The 18,970-nt window shown below is 40.4% G+C and overlaps 1 protein-coding gene across 3 annotated transcripts in view; it reads left to right on the forward strand.

The window, feature by feature from the left end:
• ASAP2 (ArfGAP with SH3 domain, ankyrin repeat and PH domain 2) overlaps positions 1–18,970 on the forward strand; it is a 222,682-nt gene that overhangs the window by 124,185 nt on the left and 79,527 nt on the right. For all 3 annotated transcript variants that reach the window (XM_049904584.1, XM_049904585.1, XM_049904583.1), the window contains exons 4-7: positions 4,708–4,782; positions 6,431–6,480; positions 9,288–9,417; positions 14,518–14,603. In XM_049904584.1, the coding sequence (XP_049760541.1) occupies positions 4,708–4,782; positions 6,431–6,480; positions 9,288–9,417; positions 14,518–14,603 (341 nt within the window). The remainder of the gene's footprint in view (positions 1–4,707; positions 4,783–6,430; positions 6,481–9,287; positions 9,418–14,517; positions 14,604–18,970) is intronic.

Here is an 18,970-nt window from a genome sequence, read left to right on the forward strand (position 1 = left end):
AGCATTGTGTGATTGTCTGCCGTTTTATCATCTGATGTGATTTCCCTATGTGTTGTAAATCCTATCACTATGATGTAATAACACAAATTAGCGGCAGTTATATTGAAGAGATCTACAAGATTAGATAGTGTCTTAAGCCAATCTCTTTTGAGATATAAAAAAGAGAAGTGAGCACAGAGAGACATGGGGTCCTCATACCACCAAGAAAGCAGCACCAGGAACAGAGCACATTCTCTGGACCTGAGGTTCCTGTGCTGAGATGCTCCCAGACCAAGGGAAGATTGATGACAAGGACCTTCCTCCAGAGCTGACAGAGAGAGAAGGGCTTCCCCTGGAGCTGGTGCCCTCAATTCAGATTTGCAGCCTACTAGACTATGAGAGAATACCTTTCTCTTTGTTAAGCTGTCCCCTTGTGGTATTTCTGTTACAGCGGTGCTAGATGGCCAGGATATGTACTTACTTAATTATGTGATTTATCTCCCCTAGAGTTCCTTGAGGACTGAGGTTCTATTCATCTTTGTCTCCTAAACCCCTCTCTACCTCTCCAGCTTCATCTCCTACCACTCCCTAAGGGACTCATGTGCCCCCTTGGTAGCACTGGTCACAGTTGTAATTGCTTGTTTAATGTCCTCTTCATCACTAGACATTGGGCCTGTCCTAGTATATAGCACTATAGGGTATAAACGCTCATTTCTTAAATGAATGAGGAATGAAAGCAAGCCAGCCAACTGTGTTTGGATAGCCATAGATTTTCACTCTTTCCTTCTTTAATATTTTGTAGCTCTTCTCACCCTGATAGCTATCATCAGTCCCTAAGTTCTTACCTGAATAAAGTAACAGTCTTAAAATAGATGTGTAAACCAAAGTGTGATTGATGTTCTTTTTCTCTTCTGTAGAGAATCTTGTTCTTCTTACTCACTCATATATACACCCATATTTACCAAACCCAAAACCAAACCCGTTGCCATTGAGTCCATTCCAACTCATGGCAACCCCATGTGTCACCCCTCATGAAAAATCTACTAGAAATCTTCCTAGAATGATTCTTAACTCAGAGCACTTGTGGACACCTTACTATCACCCCTCCCGCCACTGTCTATAACTGGGTTATACTGATGCCTTTAGCTCAGCCTGTCACCCTGTGCAGCTCTGCCTCTTCCCTGTGAACTCCTTTTGCTGCCCCTTTTCTTGTACCGAAGCCCTGGTGGTGCAGTGGATAAGTGGTACAGCTGCTAACCAAAAAGTTGGCAGTTCAAATCCACTAGCCACTCCTTGGAAACTCTTATGGGGGCAGTTCTGCTGTGTCCTATAGGGTTGCTATGGGTTGGAATCAACTTGACAGCAACAGGGTCGTCCCCCCCCGCCCCACCTGTACCTGCCTTTCCCAAGATGGCACTGTTTTGGCTCTTTAGCCAGGCAGTGTTCAGCACTAAGTTAACCTGTGCCAGTGACACCAATCTTGGCTTTGGGTGATGGTGTAGGTGAATGGGCAGTGTCTCAAGGTTCAGTAATTGGGATGATTGCCCTTCTTCCCAAGTCTAGACCAGTCACCATCTCCTCCGGTTATAAAGCTTCCATGATTGCTTAAAACCTAAGTAATTGTTTCTTCCAATGAAAAGTCATTGGTACCTGTACAGTGTAAACTGAGATACCATATGATTTATCTTAGACTTTTTGTTTAATTATTAGTTAAAATTTTAATTCTCCTGAGAGAGCAGGCATCACATTTTGTTTACCTTTGTGCCCAGGTTGTTGCTGTCTGCAAAGCAGGTGCTTGGTAAATATATGATGAATGAATTAATGAGCTCATATGTGCATTTGCTATATTATGTTTGGTTTACAGGTGTAACTAGAATTAAGTTTATATGGGCAGACTCTCTAGATTCTGTCTCTTCTGTAACAACAACAACAACAAAAAAAAAATTCAAACCCATTGCTGTCGAGTTGATTCTGACTCATAGTGACCCTATAGGGCAGAGTAGAACTGCCCCACAAGGTTTCCATGGAGCGGCTGGTGGGGACTGGCTGGTAGACTCAAACTACCAACCTTTTCGTTAGCAGCCAAGCTCTTAACCATTGTGCCACCAGGGCTCTGTCTCTTATGTAATAGGCACTCAGAAAAGTATTTATGTGTATTGATTTATTCATCCAGTGTTTGTCAGGCATCTACTCTGGGCTAAGCGCTGTGCTAAGTGCTATGGGTAATATAAAAATTAAGCACGTGGATGCTGCCCTATAGAATTTATGGTCTAATGTAGGGTAGAGTCTGTCAAATGCCTTGAGGGGGGGAAGAAAGAGAAAAATATTGGAGTAGTTCGGTGCGAGAGGGACCACTTCCTGCTGGGGAGGTTAGGGATGCTTAGTGGAGGAGGTGGCTTCTGGGCAAACCCTGATGGATGGGAAAGCTTTGAACAGCAGGAAGGAACGAAGTGAGCAAAAGCATAGACTCAAGGAACAGCAAAGAGTTTTAATTTGACCGAACATAAAGATGAAAAGTGGCAGACCAGGTTGGATTGTGGAGGGTCTCAAATGCAGGAATAAGAAGTTCAGTGTTTATTGTGAGGAGGTGGTCTGTTGAAGGTTTTTGAGCAGGTGGGGCCACGACCCCAAAACCTGGCAAACTGTGGAGGGATTGGAACAGCGGAAACTAGGAGACAGATGGCGGGGAGCTAGGGGAAACAGCTGCCTTAGTCCAGAAAAGAGGCAGTGAGGGCCTAAGTGAGGAACAGCATGTAGGAATGGCAAAGAGGATGCGTTATAGAAGGTCCTGCAAAGGTAGAATCAAAACTTGACAGCTGGTTGAATAGGATGAAGCACGGCTGGATGGTACCCAAGCAGAGAAAGAAGTCAAAGATGACTCTTACGTATGAGCCTCGGCAACTCAGAAGATAGTCAGATATGTTTTTACAGGAATAAAGAGCACTGGAGGAGAGGAAGGTGGCGGGGGAGGGGGGGTGGGACTGGCTTGGACACATGTAGTGGCCAGCAGGAGTTCCTAGCAGGTAGATGGAAATGTGGACCTAGATGTGGACCTGGATGTGAGGGCCCATGACCAAGATCTGCATTGCTGCAGCCCTTGTTTGTTCCTGTCATGTTTCAAAATGGAGACCCAGGTGTGTTTGCTGTTGTAGACTATTCATCAGCACGGTCTTTTATTTGTCAGCATTCCTCGCACTCATCCATAAGACCTTGCCTTAAACTAAGCTTTTCAGTATTTTAAATTTTAACTTTTAAGGCTATTCTTAACAAGTCCTAACAGATTACATTGTACCTTGGAGAAATGCCAGGTACATGATAAATGTTGAGTTGTTTAAGCCTAGGGTAAAAGTTACCCAAAAAAGTCATTTCTGAAATGCCAGTCATTAATTGATCATTTATTTGGCAGAATTGGTTATTGGTTCAGTTTTATCATATACCTTACCAATATTTTTCAAGTAAATTTCTTTACTTTGAAATTTAATATGCTGAATAGTGTTTGGAAGTTAGATCTCAATCCCATATTGCCTTAAAAATTTTACCAATATTTTGTCTTCCTGTTCAAGGTATTATACAAAAAAAAGAAAATTCTTCTTTTGCTTGGTTTTAAGAATGAACACGTAATATTCCAAAGTTCTTAATCTTGTTTTTTCTCCACTAAGGGCCTAATCTAGGCACTTGTAACCCAAAGTGGCATGTTTGCCACAGGGCCCTCAGCAGTGTTACTTGACACTCTTGTTGATTTAAGGGAATGGCCTGAGCCTGGGAATATGAGAAAGTAGGCCTTAAGCTTATTTTCTAGTTGGGGAGGGAATCTTGCAGGGTTGAGAACACTAGATCTGTGCCTGAAGGTTTTTCCTAACTGAGCTTTGTGTCTTTCAGTTTGCTCACATTTGAACTGCCAGCTGGGATGTCCCTGCTTGCCCTGTGTGTTAATGTTGTCAGTAGAGTTTGATTACCATGGGTGAACATACCTTTTGCTTCTACTCTAATCCCTGGTGACAGTTTGTTAAGTCATCAGTTTTCTTTCTTACTGGAGAAGAACAAGGGGTACCAAGACTCATGCCCCTCCTTTTCTCATTTAGCTCCTTTCCCCAGCAACACACACACACACTTACACGCACACGGACACGCACACACACACGCAATTTCTTTTCTCATTCTCACTCAACATTCACTTATATGCATTCATGGGAAACAGAAGCCCCCTTAGATCTTTTTTTCCTTTTGCTTTCCCACTCTTTGAGAGCTGTGCTAGTAAGAGTAGCTGGAGTTGGAGGGTGTCTTTTAAGGCTTGTGGGCCCCAGAGAAATTGACCAAAAGCACAACTCTTATCACATTGGTTGGAGTAGCGATGGAGAGTAGGTAGTGAATGTTCTCTTTTATTCCAGTCTCTTTAAAATGTTTCTTTCATTAATTGTTTGAAGTATTTTTTTCTTCGTTGTCATGACTGTCTTTTCACAAACATCATGACTTGATAATTTTTTTTTTTTTGATAATAGAAGGTTATTGTGGAAAATATGTGCAGATCTACATTTTTCATTAGTTCTGTATTTATTTCTAAGAGAAGATCATTACAAAGGCAGTAAGAATGAATAAGGCTGCCATACTTGTGCTGGTTACGTTTTAAGTGAAGGTTAATTATTATCCAGTGTTCTCTCTAACATCCTTGCTATCCTTACGTTAAAAAGGAACTTGCATAAGAACATTCTTTTTGTGTTTGTGTTTTAGATTCAGAATATGAACAACATAATCTCCTTCCCTTTGGACAGTTTGCTGAAAGGAGACCTAAAAGGAGTGAAAGGGGTATGATATTTGAAAGTTATTAACACTGGATGACAATTTTTTAATATAATGTAGAGTCACAGCAATATTGGCCTACCACGGCAGGGAACCTATGTTATTATATTTTAATTGGGATGACAGAAGGGCTTTTTGCTCTCTCATTTTCCTTTGATTTGTAATCTTGATCTGGTTGTCTAGCTGGTGAGTCAGTAGTTTACCACTGGAAAAAGGATCCTTGCAAGGAAGTATTTTCCTAACGGGAAAATCTGCGTTAGGAAAGCACGAACCAACTTCGTTTTTCTGTCCTCCAAAGGGTATTTGTTTAGGAAATGCCTTGCTGCTTGTAAACACTTAAGTTATGAGCTGCTTCACAAGTACGTGAGTAAGAGTCAGGGGCAGGGTGGGTGCAGTATGCTGAGCAATAAGGTAGTTTTGCATATCATTGGCACAAACAGATGTGAGCTGTGAAAGGGAGATGATTGTGTCTGAGTTCTTAGGAGACCCATTCTTTTATTGGACCTTCACATGATTACTGTCTAGGGCAGGATCATATCTGGGCATGTCTGGCTGCTCAGGTTGGCCAATCGTGGGGATCTCTGTAGAAGCCTCTGTAGCTCCTTTATAGAGTGTACTAGGAGAATGGTATGTATGCCCAGGGAGCTGCTAAGACACTGAGGATCAGTGGTGCTCCAGAAGACATGTCAGCTGAATTCAACCAAGAAAACAAGAGGAAAGGGCATTCTCAGTAGAGGGGAAAACATATGCAAATATATGGAAGCATGAAGCAACACTGATGTATCAAGCTTTTAGAGTAGCTTAAAGCAGTGAATCAGAAGTGCCAATAGCAGGAGATGAGGCTTAGGAGGTGGGATGGAGAACATTATATGCCAGGCTCTGAAGCTTAGACTTGTCGTAAGATCAGTGAAAAGGGCTCCCTGGCCCCCAAATAATAATAGTAAAAAATAATAGGAGAAGAAAAACATGGTTTCTGTCTTCCAAAAGAACCCCATGGAGGGGAACATAAATAGTTGGGAGCCATTTGGTAGAATTTCTAGTGGATTAGTAATTTTTTGAGCCAGACGTTATCAGAGGGTATGAGGCCTTAAGTACCAAATAAAGAGCAGAGTAGGGAAACCCCAGGAGGATGTAGATGACTTTTGTGTTCTTATTTTTCCTGCCCAAATCAGGGTTATATTTGTTGGGGAGATTCGTATTATTAATAGGAAAAGTCAGGGTCCCTACCTTTCAGAAAGATAAACTGAAATATTTGCAGATTAAATGTTATATCTTTCTGGGTTTAATTTCAAAATAATCCTAGCGCAGAGGATAGGGTATAGGTAAAAACAACATGGGCCACAAGTTAATAGTTGGTATATTTAGATGATGGGTATGTTTTATGATTCTCTCCTTTTGCAGGTATTTGGTATATTGTATAATAATTTTTTTGAAAAGAAAGAAAGGGGAGGAAAAAAAAGAGAGAGAAGAAAAGAAAATGCTACCAGTAGTCTAGTTAAAATCCTATGCTAAATTCTTCATTTGTCCTGGGATCACATACATCATTTATTATAGATATTAATGTTCCCTTCAGGACTAGTCTAGGGGTAAGCAAATTTATCCTGCATAGCAGTTAGTGATTAGTCGTGTTTAATTTATGCCTCTCTGTTTACAGGATCTGAAAAAACCTTTTGATAAAGCTTGGAAGGACTATGAAGCAAAAATGTGAGTGCTTTCATTTTTTAAAAAAATTAGGTAATTTGAGATTTCAATTTTAAATCCTGCTTTTATTATTTAACGATATTGTCTAAATAAACTTTAATCCAGGAAAGGATTTGCCTAAAACCATGTTGCCGTGATTTGGTATGATGCCAAATGTTTCCAAAGTTGGTTGTCCAGATTCAGGTATATTAACTCCTTTAAACAAGTTTCCCTTGTCCCTTTTCCGTTATATCACAATGGTTATAGAATGTAGTTTCAGGAAAGGTAATTGCGGGAAGTTAAGGCTAATTTCTCTCAGGAGGTGTTTCTTTTTTTTTAAAACACTTTCCCCATTTTATCACTGTTAGGACAGCAGCATACTTTTTGGACTTTATCTTCTTGGTGATTTGTGAAAACCATCTGCTTTTAGCTTTGTGTCGGTGTTTCTCTGCAACATCAGTCCCCTTGGTTTTACAGAGAAAAAGAAAAATTGTTGGAACACCAGTCTCCTTCAGCTTTGTTTGATTGCTTCATTTGCCAAAAAAGAACATAAAGAATGGCTTAGCTGATTCTTGGATATGTACCACAATTTCCATTGAAGACAAGACTGCTACTGGTTGACTTCGGGCAGTTGTTTGAACATTTCTGCTTATAATTTCTCATTCCTGAAATGGAGAGATTTGAGCTAGCCAGAATTAAGCTAGTGCCTATGGGGATAATGGTTTCAATTATTTTAAATACTTGAGAAATAGAAAATATTTTTAAATGCCTCATGTTTACTTTGTAATTGTTGTACATAGGCTAATAATATAGAGTTATCTGAGTGGAAATAGAAACTTTCATATAAAGCCATGTGGTAAAATGAGAGATTATTAAGTCATTTCAATTGTAACTACAAGTATTTACATGAGGTTTTTTTTAAACAGCACTGTTTATCTTTTCAGTGGTGAAGGGTCACGAAGCTCACACTAAGTAATACCAAATCTTCGATAGTCCATCCATGGAAATCCTTAAATTTCCATACCTGGAGGCTTGAATCGCTGAGTTCTGGTGTTTTCTTAGTGGTATACATTTATATATAAGCACAGATAGTGTTAAACTAGAATACTTGGAAGGCCTGTCAGCCCAGAGAGGCTCTAAACCTACTGCCTCTAGACCTTTTCCGTCCTTTATCTATATAACAATTGGGCAAAATATATAGAAGGATCACCATCCCAGCTTTGCAGATGGGAAACCAAGATGCGGTGGTTTGCTGCGGGTCAAACAGTTAAGAGAATAATTGAGCTAGGGCTAGGAAATGGAGTCGCTGTTTTCCATTCAGCTGTTCTCACTTCACCCTCAGGTGCCTAAATGAAATGATTCTGTGCATTTACTGGACCAAGGGCATAAAGGGGCTTCTGAAGAAGATTGCCTGCGAGAGCCCTCTGGTTCTGAAAAGAATAGGTTTGAAGGGGGAATGAGATCACATTCTGTAAAATTTAGATGCACATAGGTAGAACAGGGAAGAAATCACCCACAAAATCCCAGAATTTGAGAGTGAGGGAGTAGCACTCTTTACAACTTGGAGTAATTCTAGGATAAATAAAGGAAGTAATTTTTTACCCATTAATATGTGAGATTCATTTGTCCCAAGAGGCTTTATGATATGTAACAAATGTTTAAGACATCTTTAGTTCCATACCTGATTATTAAGAGAAATTACCAATGTTAAGTCCCTTTGGGGTGGTACCAGGGGGAACCCTGGAGTTGTATAATTAGAGTCCCCAGGATCTCACAGGCCCTCCAGTCACATTGATGCATATTCATTAACCAACATCTCCATCAAATGGTCAGTTATTTACTTATATTATTTACTCATGTACTCATCCTATTCTTTGCCCAGCACTGTGCTCCAAGCTAAAGAAACAAAACTTAGGAACTACATTTCTTGCTTCTTCTTAAACACCCTGCCCCCATGATGGGGAGCTCTCTGGAACCCAAAAATGCCCATTTCATTGTTGAACAGCCTTTTAGGAAAATGCTGCCTTACGTCTTCTAGTATCTACCTTGAGGTGCTACAAGAAATGACTACTCCCCTCTCTTCATGGCAGCCCTTTATATTTTTGAGTGCTTTCTATCATTTTTGTTTAGTCCTTTTTTGTCCTGAATAAAAATTCACAGTTATTACAAACCCTTGTTATCTGATATAATTTTGTGGGTCCTTCACACCCTTGCCACTCTTCTTTGGACATGCTCCATCCAGTTGGTCAGTTGATACATTGAATCGTACACTTGACATTTTTGTAGTACGACAGAGAACAAAGTTTACAAAATGAAAAGGTGGTTTGTTTTCTTCTCCTAAAGTGGTGAGCACTGCCCAAGGTCAAGGTAGGAGAACTAGCATGCCTTCCCTAAGAGAGGAGAGGGAGGAAATGAAGAAAGAGGAACAAGGAAGAAGTATGGAATGAGAAATAGTAGGTAGGGAATAGTTATTGGCCAAACGATTCCCTTACAACTGTTCAAAGGGTAGACGGACTACAAATGTTATTGCTGAAAGAAACCTTTAGGCCATGCTACCTCCTCTGACCCAAGGGAAATACTGCTGGCCCAGAGTTTGGGACAAAGTACAGGTGCTTAACAAGTATTTGCTGAATAAGTAGTAGAAGACCAATTTTGATATTTTTATGACTAAATGCATTTTCCTGTCAAGTAATCTCAGAGGCTGTCCTGACTAAAAATGTGTGGTGAGCATTTGTCTCAGCAGGATGGGGCATAGCCTGGCCTCTAAGCCATCCAGCCTGGATACTCCGCCACAAGGCATCTTGATGTGTCCTGGCTCTTTTCACACTTAGAACCAAAATAGAAAAGGAGAAGAAGGAACACGCCAAGCTCCACGGGATGATTCGTACTGAAATAAGTGGGGCCGAGATTGCCGAAGAGATGGAGAAGGAGAGGCGGTTCTTCCAGCTACAGATGTGCGAGGTAAGATATTGGGAAGTCACAGTCTGCTGTCACCTGCACATGAACTCTCGCGGGGGAATAAAAGGATCTAGAAGCATCAGTAAACATTTGTCTTCTGTCTTATTAGTAGTCGCTTCAAAGAAAACAACAAATTTATTATCAGACTCCATTTGTCTCCCTTGTTGACGTTTTATTTTACTAGGGAAACCCTAGTCTTCTGGAGACTGGAATTAGGTTAATCTAACACCAACTTTTTATTAAAGATAGAGAAACAAAGTAAACATAAAGAGGGTACTTTCTGACGGCATATACACACTGAAACTCGGGTCCTCTCATTGGACTTTAGCTAAAAATACTCACTCCTTAGGTGGTTTTTTTTGGTAGGAATAATATAATAGTAATTTTTTTTTATTGTGCATTAGGTGAAAGCTAACAGAGCAGGTTAGTTTCTCATTAAACAGTTAATACACATATTGTTTTGTGACATTGGTTGCCAACCCTGCTATGCATCAACACTCTCCTGTTCTTGACCTCAGGTTCCCCATTTCCATTCGTCCAGCTTTCCTGTCGCCTTCTCGTCCTTGCCCGGGCTGGTGTGCCCATTTAGTCTCGTATACATGGTTGAGCTATGTGTATTATTGTTTGTTTTATGGGCCTGTCTAATCTTTGGCTGAAGGGTGAACCTCAGGAGTGACTTCAGTACTGAGTTAAAATGTGTCCAGGGGCTATACTCTTGGGGTTTCTCCAGTCTCTGTCAGACCTGTAAGTATGGTCTTTTTTTTTTCCATTCTACATTTTTCTCCAGCTCTGTCTGGAACCCTTTATTGTGATCCCTGTCAGAGCAGTCAGTGGTGGTACTAGGGCCTTAGGTGTTTTTTTATGAGGTGTCTGAGTTCTATTGTACTGATAGAGTCAGTGAACTAGGGATGGGGAGTAAGAAGCCAGCTGGAAAAAATGCAGCCTGAGAGATGGCAGTCCATGTAATTCTCTCTGTTTAAGTATGTAGGATCATATTATGGGAGGCGCTGCCTGTTTAGAAATGTTTCCAGCCAGGTTTCACCTGCTTAGTTGTGGGGACGCCATCAAGGTCAAGAGTCCCCAGTGCCCCTGGGTGCTCCTCTCTGTTTCGCTACCTCTGTGCACCTGAGCCCTTGCTTGGGGCAGGGAAAATGGCAGGACAGACACTCAGAGCCTATTTCTGCTCTAGGCACAGGGCTAGGAGAGTATCAGAGACCATCCATCCAAATCTCAAAGGCCTCCGCCCCCAGCCTTTACAGGCCTTACTTGTGGGTCCATTTGTAAAATTGGCCTGTGGAAAAAAACAGCTCGCATCTCTGCCTGAGGCTTCACTCCTCTTGGCAGTGCCGGGAAGCACCTTTTCTTGATGGAAGGTATGTTCCCTCTTAGAGCAATGCAGACTTACCTTTTGAAATTTACAAAATGCATGGGTGATATTTGTGACAGCTATTGAAACTGGCTTCAACCAGCTCTTGATTCCCTCTAAGCGATCAACAGCAAAGCTAATCCAAAAGGCATTTCTCTTTGATGTTGACATCTTTGTTAACTGCAGCAGGAGCTTACCCTTTAGAAACCTGTATTTTAGGAATATATTTAAATGAGTTTTTAAATATAAAAACTCTTATGTGGTCAGAGGAGAATCAGTCCCAGGGACCCAGAATGGCAATAAACCTGCTTTGGTCAAGGCGATTCCGACTGTTAGTGACCCTAAAGGACAGAATACAACTGCCCCATAGGGTTTCCAAGGAGCAGCTGGTGGATTTGAACTGCTGACCTTTTGGTTAGCAACCGAGCTTTCAACCACTGTGCCACCAGGCCTCTGGGATGGCAGTAGAAAGGTTTAAAGTCTATTTTGTCTGATATTAATATAGCCATCCCAGCTTTCTTGTAGTGGTTGTTTGCATGATAAATCTGTTTTCATCCTTTTACTTTATTTTTATCTTTTAATCCCAAGTGTGTCTTCTGTAGACAGCATAGAGTTGGATCATTGTTTTTTTAAAATCCAGTATAACTATCTGCCTTTTGATTAGATTGTTTAACCTATTTGCATTTAATGTTATTGTTGATAATAGTTGGGTTTACATCTCCTATTTTATTTTTTGTTTTTATATGCCTCGTGTCTTTTTTGTTCCTCAGTTCGGCCTGTGCTTTGCATTAAGTGAACACTTAGTAAGTTAACAAAGCTCAAAAGCATGGTTATAGGTAGTTAGGAAAGTGTATGTTTTTATGCACATGTTGTTTTATGAACAGACATTGTATGGAATAATACCTGCCTGGCCTATTTCACTTAGTGTTGGAGAAATCAACCGAGATAATCTGAGACAGGGATTAGTAAACTGCATTGCCTTATTCAAACACAAGGTATTGTTTTTATTTGTAAAGTGTTTTGCAAATAATGGATTTGAAAAAGGTGTGTGTATATATATATATATATATATATATTTAGGTTGTACTTTCTTTTTGGCTACTAAATAAGAAACCTGTTTACCTAAACTCTGCAACACTGCTTGTTTAAAACGCTTCACAGAATTTGCAATGCCGTACAGCAAGGAATACCGAGTCTGGCACACCCAGCTCTGTCATTGCTTTCTGTGGTAACCAGGCACCCTGCACTGGTTACTTTTCCTGTTCTGGGTCTAGGTGAATGGATTGTGTGGACCAGTAAAATAGTTTATTTTTTGGAAATACACTGTAGATGATGCCTATAAATAATATACTTGAGTCATTGTTGAACCAGTCCACAGGTGGTGGTTGGGCTCCAGTCTGTGCCCACATTAGCAGGGTCCCTGCCTCCATATAGCTGACACATTGGTGGGGAGTCACCAGTACGGTAATCACAGTGCAGCAGGAGAAGCAGGGGTGGTTTTAGCTAACAGGTACTTGGAGTTGGATGAGTTTCCAGAGGTGGACACATTGATGTTGGATCATCTTGAAGGGCACAGAAGTTGGCCAGAGAGACACGAGCTATAAAGGGCTTTCCAAGGAAAACGCATTTGAAAAGCAATTACGTGCAAATACAGCATCCAAAAGAGAATTAGATTGGTTCAGATAAAATCATTTTAAAATTATTTAACCTTTTCCTCAAACTGAAGTTTCTTAAGCTTTGTACATGCTTGATGTTGTTCACGTGTTTAAAATTTTAGGCGGGCAGGATCTGATCTAGCAGAATGGTTTCCAGGTTTTTATTTTAAAGCTGTGGAACCTTCAAGATAAATGTAAAAAGAAATGGAGTGTGTTAAAGAGGTAATACAGAAGTTCTGTGAGTGAAAAAGATGTGAGGGATCCTATCTTGCTTTTTTAATGATTATAAAAATGATTATTGTACTTTTTGTTTAAGAAAATTGGTCAGTGTCAAACAATATAAAAAAGAAATTTAAAATCACCCCAACTTTTACTTACCAAAAGGTAACCACTTTGACTTGTAGCCGACCATCTTTTATATGTCCAAGTACATGCATACATAAAAATAATTTGCATAAAAAGGATCATTCTTGTTGTCACTCACTAGTACGACATGGAGCCCTGGTGCCATAGTGGTTAAGCACTCAGCTGCTAACCAAAAGGTTGGAAGTTCAGTCGGCTATTCAGATCCACCAGCCACTCCTTGGAAACCCTATGGGGCAGTTCTGTACTCTCCTATAGGGTCTCTATGAGTTGGAATTGACTCCAGCAATGGGTTTGGTTTTTGGTCTTAGTATGACATGGGCATCTTCCCAAGTCAGAAAGTCCCTGCTTTACTGTCTGAATGGCTACATAGTATTTTTCAAAAAAAATTTTTTTATTGGTATGAGATGCTTCAAACTTTAATTTCTATTCATTGCATTTGGGCTGTTGCCATTTTTCACTTTTACAAACAGGACTACGATGAACTTTCTTTGCTGTTCATCTTCGTAAGCTTTTATGATTATCTAACTACCTGTAAATAGAATTTCTGGGTCAAAGGGTACAAAACCCAAAACCAAACCTGTAGCCACTGAGTTGATTCCGATTCACAGTGACTCTATAGAATGGAGTAGAACTGCCCTGCAGGGTCCCTAGGCTCTAGCCTTCGGGGAAGCAGACTGCCGAGTGGAGCAGCTGATGAGTTTGAATTGCTGACCTTTCAGTTAGCAGCCAGGTGCTTAACCACTGCTCTGTAAGGGCTCTCAAAGAGTACATACATTTTAAATTTTGATACCTTACCAAACGTCCGATTAACCAGCAGTGAATAAATGTCAGAAAGGAGGGTACAGGCGAAGACAAACTTCGTAGACTGCAGTTCCAGAGCGTTTCCCATCTCTTTGTCAGACTGTTCAGCTAACCTGGGAGCTTTCTTGTTTTACAGACGAGAAGGCTGTAGAGGCTTACCGTGGTTCAGTGGCTTTTCCGGGGTGGTCAGTAAGTCTCCGAAGTGTTCGCCAGGTTCTTTATACCACATCCTTTAGCTCTGACAGTCGAGTGGATAGGGAATTTATGGCGTGCCTGTTCCTGTAAATCCTTAGGAAAGAACAAATATATCTTCAGATGCTGGCTTTGTAGATCCCCAAGGCTTCCTGATGTTGCAGTTAATGCATTTTCCAAGTAAAAATGGTTTTAGTTCATATCAATTTAAAATTCAGTTTTATCATCTTCACTTTTTTTTTTTTTTTAAACATGTAGGGGGATTAGGAATTTACATGTCTTGGAATTAGAGACATGATATCAGGTCTCAACCACAAAAGATGAGCAGTTCATATTCTAGACAGTAACCTATCTCAGGAAAAGAAACTGAGACAGAAGTGTCTGAACAAGAATATTCCAGATGGTTAGAAATCCCACTCATTCCAACCACTCTCATTCCTCCTTCTGTGCAGCTAGAATAAAAATTTTGCCTAGTAGGTTAAGATAAAATGTCTTATTATTGGGAGTTCTTGGCTCGTGAAATTTAAGAACCTGACATCAGGTAATTCATACAGCACTAAATAAAAAGAAACATTTAGCTATGGCATTTAGACATAGTTATTAAGCATCTGCCATGAGCTCTACCCATTTTAAAAGAAGTAAAAGATATAATCTCTGTCCTCAGAAGCTCATATTCTGCTTATTCCTGTGACATTTCCTTTTTTAATTTTTATCTCTTAACAGTATCTGCTGAAGGTCAATGAAATTAAGATAAAAAAGGGAGTGGATTTACTTCAGAATCTGATCAAATATTTTCATGCCCAATGCAAGTAAGTTTTCTTTCTTTCTTATGATCTTCTTTTAAATGTTTTTCTCTTTATAACAACTTCTAGTAGAGCTATAGTATTTTACTAAGGAAAATAAACACACTTCAGAATCTGTAATAAAAGGAGTGAAGTTCTGATACATGTTATAGCATGTGTGAACCCTGAAAGCATTGTGCTAAGTGAAAGAAGCCAGGCACAGAGGACCACGTACCGTGTGATTTCATTTATGTGGAAGTCTCAGAATAGGCAAATCCGTAGGGACAGAAAGCAGATCAGTGGTTGCCAGGGGTTGCAGAGAGGAGGGAATGGAGAGTGACTGCTAATGTGTACGAGTGTTTCTTTTTAGGGTAATGAAAATATTCTGGAATTAGTGAATGATATTGGTTTCACAATTTTGTGAATATACTAAAAAGCACTGATTTGTACACTTTAAAAGGGTGAATTGTATGGCATGAGAATTATATCCCAATTAAAAAATAAACATAAAAAACCAAACCCAGAAAAGAGACCCCGGATAAGCAAAGCATTATTGAAGAAAAAGAACAAAGTAGGAGGCCTCACACTACTTGATCTCAGAACTTCCTATACAGCTATGATAGTCAAAACAGCTTGGTACTAGTACAACAGAACAAAATTGAGAACTCAGACATAAATCCATCCGCCTGTGGTCAGCTGATCTTTAACAAAGGACCAATGTCCATTAAACGGGGAAATGACAGTGCTTTTAACAAATGGTGCTGGCAAAACTGGATGTCCATCTGTAAAAAAAAAAAAAGAAACAGAACCCATACCTCATACCATACACAAAAAGTAATTCAAAGTGGATCAGAGACCTAAATATAAAACTTAAAATGATAAAGATCATGGAAGAAAAATTAGCGATAACACTAGGAGCCCTAATATGTGGCATAAATAGAATACAAACCATAACTAACAATGCACAAAGATGAGAAGATAGAGTAGATAACTGGGAGCTCCTAAAAATTATGCTCATCAGAAGACAGCACCGAAAGAGTAGAAAGAGAACCTACAGACTGGGAAAAAATTTTTGGCTATGACATATCTGACAGGGGTCTTATCTCTGAAATCTGTAGAAAATGTCAACACCTCAACAACAAAAAGACAAACAACTCAATTAAAAAACAGGCAAAGGATATGAACAGACGCTTCACCAAAGAAGACATTCAAGTGGCTAACAAACACAGGAGAAGATGCTCATGATCATTAGTCATTAAACAAACAAAAAAAAACCAAACCCATCAAGTCATTTCCATCAAATCAATTCCAACTTATAATGACCCTATAGAATAGAGTAGAGCTGCCCCGTAGGGTTTCCAAGGAGGAACTGGTGGATTTGAACTGCTGACCTTTTGGTTAGGAGCCAAGCTCTTAACTACTGTGCCACCAGGGCTCCAGCCATTAAAAAGATGCAAATCAAAGATTTCATAACATGGAGGAACCTGGAAGGCATTATGCTGAGTGAAATTAGTCAGTTGCAAAAGGACAAATATTGTATAAGACCACTATTATAAAAATTTGAGAAATAGTTTAAACTGAGAAGAAAACATTCTTTTGTGGTTACGAGACAGGGGAGGGAGGGAGGGTGGAGAGGGACATTCACTAATTAGATAGTAGATAAGAGCTACTTTAGTTGAAGGGAAAGACAGCACACAATACAGGGGAGGTCAGCACAATTAGACTAAACCAAAAGCAAAGAAATTTCCTGAATAAACTGAATGCTTTGAAGGCCAGTGTAGCAGGGTCAGGGGTCTGGGGACTGTGGTTTCAGGGGACATCTAAGTCAATTGGCATAATAAAATCTATTAAGAAAACATTCTGCATCCCACTTTGAAGAGTGGCGTCTGGGGTCTTAAACGCTAGCAAGCAGCCATGTAAGATGCATATACACAATGGAACACTACACAATGCAAGAACAAAGGATAACAACGGTAATTTCTGTAGCACAGAGAATCCTGCAACAATAGTATTAACAAACACTAATTTAAGAGTGGATACATAGAAAGATAGATATGACAGGAGGTGTGGGAGGGTATAAAGGAACATATATACCAATTTGCAGATACAGATTCGGTGGTGGATATTTCTACGTACATAACTGTAGGTGATGCTTATTTATCAATAGAGACAGTTGCCACAGTCAGGGCAACTTCTTAGACATAACCAAACACCTTCTGGGACAAAGTTCCTAGGCTTGAAGGTGAAGGACCATGTTGTTGTTATGATTGTCCAATGCAAAATGGCCAATACCAGTCCATTTCAGCTCACTAATGCCTAGGATATTGATGTTTATGCGTTCCATTTCATTTTTGATGATTTCCAATTTTCCTAGATCCATACTTCATACATTCCAGGTTCCGATTATTAATGGATGTTTGCAGCTGTTCCTTCTCATTTTGAGTCATGCCACATCAGCAAATGAAAGTCCTGAAAGCTTTACTCCATCCACATCATTAAGGTCGACTCTACTTTCAGGAGGCAGCTCTTCCCCAGTCATCTTTTGAGTGCCTTCCAACCTGGGGGGCTCACCTTCCAGCACTATATCAGACAATGTTCCACTGCTGTTCATAAGGTTTTCACTGGCTAATGCTTTTCAGAAGTTGACCGCCGGGTCCTTCTTCCTAGTCTGTCTTAGTCTGGAAGGTCAGCTGAAACCTGTCCTCCATGGGTGACCCTGCTGGTATCTGAATACCGGTGGCATAGCTTCCAGCATCACAGCAACACACAAGTCCCTACAATACGACAAACTGACAGACACATGGGGGAAGGACCATAGACCTGGGGAACATCTACATCGGTTGGTACAACATAGTACATAAAGACAGAATTCTGCATCTTACTTTGGTGAGTAATGTCTGGGGTCTTAAAAGCTTGCGAGTGGCCATCATAGACACAACTATTAGTTTCTTACCATGCAGAGCAAAAGACATTTAGGAAAACCAAAGACCCAAGGGAGCAATTAGTCCAAAGGACTGTTGGACCACGTGAAGCACGGTCTGAGATCAGAAGAACTAGATAGTGCCCAGCCACCACTACTGACTGCTGTTATTGGGATCACAACAGAAGGTCCTGGACAAAGTGGGAGAAAAATTGTGGAACAAAAATCAAATTCACAAAAAAGACTAGACTTATTGGTCTAATAGAGACTGGAGGAACCCCCGAGACTGTGGCCATAAGACACTCTTCTGAAATAGAACTGAAGTCGTTACTGAAGCCAAACCGTAGACAAGCCCATAAAATAAACAACACCCAAGAGGAACGTGTTCTTTTGGACTTATCTATTATATAAGATCAAAAGGGCAGCATTTGCCCAAAAGCAGAGATGAGAAGGAGGAAGGGTAGCAATTCAGATGAAAAGAAACAGGGAACCTAGAACAGTAATGAGGAGAGGGTAGGCACATTGTGGGGAATGGAATCAATGTCATGGACCACTTTGTGTACGAAGTATTGAACAGAAAACTAATTTGCTCTGTAAACTTTGTCCTAATGAACGACAAAAAATTTATTTAAAAAAACTGCAGTCGAATCAATTCTGACTCATAGCAACTCTATAGGACAGAGTAGAACTGCCCCATAGGGTTTCCAAGGCTGTAAATCTTTACGGAAGCAGACCGCCAGGTCTTTCTCCCGCAGAGTGGCTGGTGGGTGCGATCCACCTACCTTTCAGTTAGTGGCCAAGTGCTTTAACCTCTACGCCACCAGGGCTCCTAAACACAAACATACACTGTAAAAATCTGTAGTAATTAATTGTTTTCGTTTCTTGGTGCTGCTGTAGCAGAAATACTACAAGTGGGTGGTTTTCAAGAATAGAAATTTATTTTCTCAAACTTCAGAAGGCAACAAATCCAAATCCTGTTTCTAGGAGAAGGTTCTCTGTCAGCTCTGAAGGGAGATACTTCTCTCAGCTTCTGTAGCCCTGGTGTCTGTAGATCCTTGGTGGTCTCCACATGGCATCTATGTTTCCCTCATTTGTGCTTGTGTCTCTCTGTGTCTAGTTTGCCCTTTTTATGTCTTAAAAGTCATTACCTTTAAGACTCACCCTACAGTGATATGACCTCATTAACATAACAAAGAAAACCCTGTTCCCAAATGCAATTACACCCACAGGTATAGAGGTTAGGCTTCCAACACCTGATTTAAAACCCAAACTCATTGCTGTTGAGTTGATCTTGTCTCATAGCGACCCTATAGGATAGAGTAGAACTGCCCCCGTAGGTTTCGAAGGAGCACCTGGTGGATTTGAACTGCTGACCTTTTGGTTAGCAGCTGTAGCTCTTAACCACTATGCCACCAGGGTTTCCAACACATAGTTTGGGGGGACACAGTTCAATCCATAATAATTATCAAATATG

This window comes from Elephas maximus, chromosome 12 (genome assembly GCF_024166365.1).
Source record: "Elephas maximus indicus isolate mEleMax1 chromosome 12, mEleMax1 primary haplotype, whole genome shotgun sequence".
In the NCBI taxonomy this organism is placed as follows: domain Eukaryota; kingdom Metazoa; phylum Chordata; class Mammalia; order Proboscidea; family Elephantidae; genus Elephas; species Elephas maximus.